Genomic DNA, 8,302 nt, shown 5'->3' with positions numbered 1-8,302 from the left:
TGGTCTATGATGCATAACACCACCAACCACTTCTGAAGTACTACATACCTGAAAAAAAGAGGCAACAACCTCCAAATCACAGTAATTCTCCCTCTATTGATTGCTCCCTTTGCTAGGACGAACAAGCCGGGGCATACCTGAGGTTTGTTGCGTTGTGCAGGGATGTCGTTTGATCAGCTGATAACCAGTGGCTGAGGGATACGAAATGTCTTTGAAACTGTTTTTCGACTGCAGCGACGGGCAGGTAACCTGAACTCACGTAACTGCACATAAACCATAAACACAGCTTCCTCAGACGGCATTTCAGTAATCTGTTTAAATAATTCAGTGCTTCTGCTAATGAAAACCCAGTGTAGCCACCACAATAATCGGATTCTGACATTTGATAAAGTAATCCTATCCTCCCCAAGAAATACTTCTTATAACGTGCACGTATTTTTGCCACAGTCATGTGTGGAAGTCATACATGCTGAGAAGCATTTAACTGCCAGAGAAAGTAAATTTTAATTCTAATATTGCAATAAAGATTTATTGTAACTCGTTGGCACATTTCCTGAAGCACTAACAAGCTCATTGTCTCCTTTTTCTAGAGTTATGTTTTGCAGCAGGGAGGATGAATAATTTGTAATTTTTTCTTGTCTTTTTTGTTGAACAATTGAGATGTATTTTATCCTAGGGGCAACAAGAATTTATTCAAAGAAGCTTTATACTGCTAACTATAATGTGCAGAAATCAGAATGACGCCATTGTAAGAAATAACAGAGCATCGTTGCAAGTCACAACTTCAAACTCTTTCTCAATTTCGTGAAAGTTTGTGAAAGAAAAGGTAGTTTTTTCAGGAATGGGATCAATCCCGTAAGAACTGCTTCGCCTGGTTCTTCTCTAATTGTGAGGTGGACCTTAATTCCTAACAGATGTCATGACATGAATTGTATATACAGTTTTCCTACAGAGGAAGTAAAAGAAATGGAAACGACTCATGTATTTTAGTGCCTCTCTGACAGGCTGCAAGCTACTAGAGAGACAAGTAGGATTCAGGCACCTACACCCCATAGGGAAGATTTAATCGAACCATTGCATTTAGCCATCCTCCAGGATTTATAGCAGTAATAAATGGTATTTGCAGTGCACAAGTATTTCCCACATCATCCCAAATCTCCTCAACCATATCATTCACAAAGGTGGATTGTTCAGTTCTTTTTTTCATTTAAAGCACAGACCAATACAAGGTTTCATTAGAAAGACTGAAAACCTCAAAGTTTGTTCAAGATGCCAAGTCAAGTTTCTTCCATTTTGCGTTCATACCTTGAGAAACCCAGGTGTTTGCAGGTGGTGTTTCCATACTCCGCTCTCCAGTCGTCAGAGCAGACGGTTCGCCAGGATCCAGAGGTGAACACTTGCAGCACTGCTTTCTTGCCACTCAACCTGACTTTGAGATTCAGGAGAAGAAAAGCCTGAGTGAGTTGTGAAGAAGAACCAACAGGTACACAGCACTGTCAGTGCATCACCGTGGCATCCACACTTCTTGGCTCACTGAGTTTTTGCTACTTGTCTTTTTCATCATTTGGATCCCTTGACAGAAATTTTCTGTGCTTTTTTTTTTTCTGCCTTAAGGAAGAGAACCATGGTACGCTGAGATAGAACAGCCAGGAGAAGAAAGTCTATGCTCACAGGAACGGATAGGAGATGCTAGCTCGAACACAGATGGAGAAGGCTGCCTTGCCCTCCACCGAGCCTGAGCAAGTCTTGCTGACTGCAGTGAGTTGCAGCCGCAGATGCTTGGCACCGAGGAAGCCTACGATCAAGATAAGTGATGAAAGGTGGTTGGTACCTCCTGCGCAGCACAGCACAGTCAGAGAGGTGGATGTACTTGCACCCAGCTGTCCCTGGGCTCCCGTGGAGTTTCCTACCTGCAGAAATGGGGCTGGCGTGTCTGAGTTGATGAACGTGTAAAGGTTGGGGAGGGGAGAGATGTGCAGGTCGGGAGCTCGGCTCCCAGGGACTCTCTCTCCATGCCAGCCTGGCTGAGAGAGTCTGCGTAGGCTGGGATTTACTTGTCCCATGGAGCTGGCACTGCTGCGAGCTGTGCTGCCTCCAGCCAAGAGACCCACCGGGAAAATACTGCAGGAGGCCTGGGTACAGAGCCATCACCCACGGTCCCTTTGTCGCCATGTCCTCCTCACCCCTGTGCCCCCCACCACCGCCACTGCTGGGGCGCAGAGCCCCGGATGAGCAGGCGGCTCCTGGATCTGGGAAAGGGCCCGTCTGCGTGGTCTGCCTGGGGAGAAGACCAGCACCCAGTCACTGCTGGACAGGGATGTCCCGCAGGAACCCATGGGCCAGTGTTACGGCAGACAAGAAAAGCAGACGTATTGCCCGCAGGCTCCGCAGAGGCATGAAATGTCCCTGGGGAAAACATGTCAAAGGCTGAAAGCATCATGCGGGGTTAGCTGGGGCCAAAAGCTCGTGGTTCTTGTCATTCCTCGTATTGCACAGGCAGAAAGCTGTGCTGCTTCCTTACCTGTAGGTATAGGAGTCAGAATTATAAATGCACTGATCTAAAAATCTGTTATTCTGTTCACTAATGTTAGAGTCCTTTCCCTCCAGTGGCTGCAAACACCACAGCCATCTTCCACAGCACAGGACAGGGAGGGACCATTTAAAATGGCCCTGTGATGCCCAGATCCATTAGAGAGAGAAACCCAGACACAGGGACATACATTTCACACATGAAGCAGCAAACTCTGAAGTACTCAAGGCACAAAAGCCAGCGCTGATCTCTCCCGTTCCCACGTCCTTTAAGATAATAACAGGGTTTTGCAATCTTCAAAACGGACACAGTGCAACTGTGTGCCAGTGAATAAATACAGAGAGTGCTGAATACACACACCGTAACACGGGGATGGTATACCTTGCAGGCAGAGAAAATGCTAGCAGTCACAAAGCATCTAGACTTGTAGTGGAGAAACATGTCCGATATAGTGTTAGCAGTGTTCAGCAATCATCGCATTTATCTTAAGAGTAGTTTGCTTTCTCATAAACTGTACATCAATACCTCAGAGAGATTGTTCCTCTGAAGTGGTGATTTAGATAATCCAACAGTCTCTATCTTTCTTGTCTCACCCAAACTCTTTACAACATGCATTTCTTGATAACGTGCCAGATGCTACAGGAGGAGGTAGGAGAGATTTATAATCAAATTTAAATTACCACATCCGTACTCATCCTCCCCTTCTTTGCAGTTGAAGACACCATTGCACCTGGCTGATTTCTGGATACACTTAAAGGATGATCGGCAGCGAAACTTCCCAATGCAGTTGTACTGGACTAACAAGAATGAAAGAAAACAGGGTGATGAAAACACACTTGGATATTAATTTAACACTTCTGACTTCCATTACTCAGCCAGATTTCTGTCTTGCTAAGGAAAAGACAACTCCCGTACTCTAGGAACTATTGAAATACAACCTGGAGGTTGCTACACGGTGCTGCTAAACTCATCCATTAGTCATGACTTGTAGGATGAGTCAAGCTTTGCTGTCTGTGCTGACTCCTTCCCAGCTCCCTCTACCCAGTTTATGTTTCACTCCAGGGCAAGTTTCTGCCTGGTGCCTCAACCCCCCAGCAGCAAAACAAGGAGACCCTTGCAAAATATGGCCAGTACACTCTCTTCATGAGGGGATGCCTCAGCCTCCCGCAAGCTTATCCCTGTTGCAGGCGTGAAGGCATCGCTCTAGCATCAACGGATTTGGCATCTAGACCTGCGCACACCTTCCAGTCGTGACTAAACTAATTTTGCATTTTCTTTTCTTTTGTAGAAGTTGTTTGTGATAGGGGAAAGTTCTTTAATTCTTTACAAACAAACTTAGAGAAGCCAATCAGGATAAAAATATGGTGTGTGCTACCTGAAGCTTCACCCTGCTCTTATCTCACCATCCAAGAGGAACTGGTGAAGTTTTACTAGAGAAAGGTTTCCTGGAGCTGCGGGTTCCCCAGTGTTGTAAATATTACAGCAATCATCTCATGAGTGCCAGAACTATCTTATCCCTACATGTAAATAAAATTTAAAGCCATTACATCAACAAGATTTTTTTATTTCAGCAAACAAGCCACAGTAGCAGTTTAATTCCATTCTAAGTAAAAAGCTCATGAAAAATTAAGCATTTGAATGGTTAAGTGAGAACTTAATGAATAACTAATAGTACTCACCACCCAGGCCAATGGCAACTGCTAGGATTACTGCAAGGAATAAACCACAGATATATGGAAAGTATTTTAGGGAGATAAAAACATGGCATATCGAAGGTGGTTCAATATCTCCTAGGAACCAAACAGAGAGAACAACTTCTGTGAAGTTAAACCTGCTTGACTTTGCAATGAAAAATATTTATCTAACATTAAACCAGATAGCAGTACTAACCCCTGCATACACTTCATGAGCTGACCTGACCCGGAGGGCTTCGGATCCCCCTGCGCAGGGGCTGAGAAGGCTCCAGGTGCTTTGGGGATGCCTGGTGCTCTCGGATACCCCTTCAGCATCTGCCTTGCGAGGGGTCTGCATCGTACCCTTACAGAGCACCTGGCCTGTCCTCAGTGCAATCAAGAATATCAGCTCTAAATTTTTATTTTTGTGGGCTACCATCACACTGCAATCTTTAGAAGTATACAAGCACCTCTCCTGAAAATGTGAGTCCCAGAATAAAAATGAAATTCAGACCAGTTTTGTTTGTGTAATCAAACCTGTGTGCAGGGTACAGGTACACTCTCTGAAGACTTCAGAAAGCTCAAGTGGATTAATAAATTCTTTCAGTGGAAGTAGCAAAGAATGAACTAGTTTGAGTCTCCTCCTTACAACTGCTCCTGTCTGTGATGCCTCCTGACTCCTGCCAGTACCAAGCCCATGGTCCCAGTGTTCCCTCCAGCCGTGGCCCCAGCTGGACGCTGCTCTGAACACTGTGGCTGGGACAACAGAAATCCTCGACGAGGCCCAAGGACTCATAGGTCCGCCTCGAGCTAAGTCCCATGCCTGATGCATTCCTCCAGAGCTGGGGTAACAGGCACGGAAACAAGTAAGAGGATCCTAAAGATTCAAACAGGAGCAGGGATATTGGAAAAAGATAGGACTAGCTAGTAAATAGGTGTTCAAGACAAGAAGGAGGAAAGTCACTGGTCCTTTTGGACTTGGAAGCAAGGTTAACTCAAAATGACAGAAAGCTAAATTTGCAAAAAACAGGACACCCAAACTAGTCTTGAAAAATGTGGGAAAAAGTGATCTGTTCAAAGTTTTGCTATAAAGACAAGGAGAGAACTGAGCAATGGCTCAAGGCTGAGTTTTGAGTTTTCAAGAAAAAAAGATGCACCTAAAGTTAAAATATACATCAATAGTAACTGTTGAATACATTTCATGACCTGGACCAGTCCTGCTCACCAGCCACTTCCATAGCTGACCTCAACTTAGTGGTACTGTCAATCTGGAAGATGACAGGAGTTTCCACTGAAAATAATGAATGGTTCACTTGTTTCAAATGTATTCCGATATACACAGGGCAAACAATGCAAAAATAGCATACACGGCTCGGTCATGGGTACACACAGGAACTGGCAGAACCTTGTCTTCAATTTTAATTCATGCAGCTCTTCACCCCTCTCATTCATCAAGCTTTGAATTTGAGATTGGCAGACACTTACAGTCAGTCAAGGACGAGGAGCATCTCCTAGTGCTTGTAGACTCACAGGTAAATCCCAGCCTACACAGACTCTCTCAGCAGTAGCTGAGTAACTGGTTTTGGCAATGGACTTGGTGTTTGGTATGCCAAAAATCTTAAGACAGCTGTAGTAGCTAATGGACTAGAAAATTAAATTGCTCTATCTTCATCTTCGATCCTCAGCCTGCCTCTTTTGAAGTTAATGGTTATTTTTACCATGAAACCCATGGGAAGTAGCAAACGTGCATGCTATTCCTCCAAGGCTGCTGTATTCTATATTCAGTTTTTTAATGGACCAATTTCCAGGTTGGTAAAACTTCAAATAAACCATTCAAAAATGTGTCTGAAAAGTGTGGGTAAATATTTGCTATGTGGCTGAAGTGTGTGAATAATCTGGCTAGGAAAAATACTTGCATATGCAAGCTGACACAAGATGTCATCACCTATTAATATACTGGCAAACCTCACGGCTGGGGAAGTGAGGTTGTGTTTCTCCTTCCTCTAAGCCATTGCTTTCTCTGACTGAGTGGGCAAGCATAGTTTTACAAGGCTAAAGACCTACATTAGCCATTTAGATTACAAAGGTCAAAAAGCTGTGCAGTATCCCTACCAGATCCATCTGCGCTGGGGTCCACTTTTGCTTGTGGTATGAAGAAAAATCTTTTGAAGGAAAACTGAATTTCTGGTACTGGCGGTTCATCTTCTGTAATAGAGATGATTTCAAGACTTCCAGTAGTGGGATTTGTCTCTTGTAACTGATATGACAGGAGAAAAAAGAAAAAAGAATAAGATAATCACCTTGTAAAATGTTGTAGAATCACAGGACGGTTTGGGTTGGAAGGGACCTTTAAAGGTCATCTAGTCCAGCATCCCTGCAATGAGCAGGGACATCTTCAACTCGATCATGTTGCTCAGAGCCCCATCCAGCCTAACCTTGAATGTTTCCAGGGATGGAGTATCTTCCAGTGTTTCACCACCCTCTTTGTAAAAAATTTTGTCCTTATAACTAGTCTGAATCTGCCCTCTTTTGGTTTCAAACCATTACCCCTTGTCCTATTGCAACAGACCTGGCTAAAAAGTCTGTCCTCATCTTTCTTATAAGCCCCCTTTAGGTACTGGCAGGCTGCTCTGAGGTCTGCCCGGAGCCTTCTCTTCTCCAGGCTGAACAACCCCAACTCTCTCAGCCTGTCCGCACAGCAGAGCTGCTCCAGCCCTCGGATCATCCTCGTGGCCTCCTCTGGACCCGCTCCATGTCTTTCCTGTGCTGAGGACTCCAGAGCTGGACACAGTATATTAAGTTATGTTCTTAACGTTCATGAGAGAAGTTCCTGTAACTAATTTACCAGCAAACTACTGAAGTTAATTTTTGTTCAAATTTGTCTAAGCACCGTAGCGACTTCTAATAACTCGCACTGGGGGTGTGAATTCATCCCCTGCTCTTTAATTGCGAGAGGAAACAAGAGAAAGACTAAAAAGCATATGACACCTGCACAGCACCTGACAGGATCCTCACGCAGGGGCCCACTGAATTTTACTCCAGAAAACCTTTGATGACTTTCTACACAGTGAAAAAAAATTAAAACGGCCTACACTAGAATTCAGGGTAAATAGATTTGAAATGGTAATTTCTGACTCCGGTTCTGCACACTGGCACTGGCAAAAAGCAATCAGATTTTTGAACTCAGAGGGGTGTGAAATAGATCCAGGTTTGTCAAAGACAGTCGAGCCGGTAAGCTGTAAAAGCAGTGTGTTTGTAAGGTCGGTCCCAGAAAATGCTTACATTGACACATTTTAGGCAAAGAACACATGTTTTGTCTGTGACACTATATCTTTAAGTCTCCTGGAATATCTTTTCACCTTGCAACAAACAACCGCAATAAGGTTTCTACTCTTTCACTTGATAAAATTTCATGTACATTTCAGTAAACATAAATTAAATTTTATATAGAATCTGCTAACTTTAAGGCAGATAAAAAGGACAGCTTGCTATGTATAGTTTTTAAATATTTTAAAAAAAAAGCTTCTAACTGGTGCTTAAGTTGTCCAGCAGGAAACAAAACAGCATCATGAAGTACACTACACAAAAGTTAAACCCTGACCTGTTGTTTATTTAGAGGATACCACATGCTCCCAAAGCTTCACTCACCTCTTCCTGAGAAGTCATAGTTAAAAGTAAAACTGTTTGCTTTCTTCATTATCAAAAGAAACCAAAAGGAAATTTTGAGGTTGCTAAGCCAGTCTGCTCTGGAAAGGTTTTCACCGAGCCACCCGTGGCTGCCCGGTTGTGTCGTTTGGGTGGTTGGGCCGCCAGCCTCTGTAATTCAACCGGGTGAGGGTTATCGGGTAGCCCCGGATGGCGTGGCTACAGAAAGAGGAAGATAAAAACACTTTTTAATTAGCCGAAGAGCATCAGGTAATATTGTAGTATTTGCAAACCCTTCTGTAACCCCTCAGCAAAGGAGCACCACAAACTGCACAGGCTCGGGTTTGCTCATCTTTTACCAAAACTGGTGCAGCTGAGGAGCCTGCCGATAGTTGTGGGTGGCAGAAGCCCCAGGTCCTTCGCCTCTGCGGCACACAAAGCCCATAGGCTCACC

The 8,302-nt window shown here is 44.1% G+C and overlaps 1 protein-coding gene across 1 annotated transcript in view; it reads right to left on the bottom strand.

The window, feature by feature from the left end:
• Nucleotides 1-7,869, bottom strand: part of TMPRSS3 (transmembrane protease, serine 3) — a 19,322-nt gene extending 11,453 nt beyond the window's left edge. The window contains exons 1-6 of the mRNA XM_009702918.1: nucleotides 7,852-7,869; nucleotides 6,316-6,460; nucleotides 4,210-4,320; nucleotides 3,211-3,327; nucleotides 1,306-1,429; nucleotides 138-263 (exon numbers count right to left, since the gene is read on the bottom strand). Coding sequence (XP_009701220.1) covers nucleotides 138-263; nucleotides 1,306-1,429; nucleotides 3,211-3,327; nucleotides 4,210-4,320; nucleotides 6,316-6,460; nucleotides 7,852-7,869 — 641 coding nt within the window. The remainder of the gene's footprint in view (nucleotides 1-137; nucleotides 264-1,305; nucleotides 1,430-3,210; nucleotides 3,328-4,209; nucleotides 4,321-6,315; nucleotides 6,461-7,851) is intronic.
• Between the last annotated feature and the right edge of the window lie 433 nt (nucleotides 7,870-8,302).

The sequence above is a fragment of the Cariama cristata genome, unplaced genomic scaffold (genome assembly GCF_000690535.1).
Source record: "Cariama cristata isolate BGI_N322 unplaced genomic scaffold, ASM69053v1 scaffold10266, whole genome shotgun sequence".
NCBI classification, from domain to species: Eukaryota; Metazoa; Chordata; class Aves; order Cariamiformes; family Cariamidae; genus Cariama; species Cariama cristata.
Note: the sequence above shows the minus strand (reverse complement) of the source record. Positions and strands in the feature narration are given on the sequence as shown.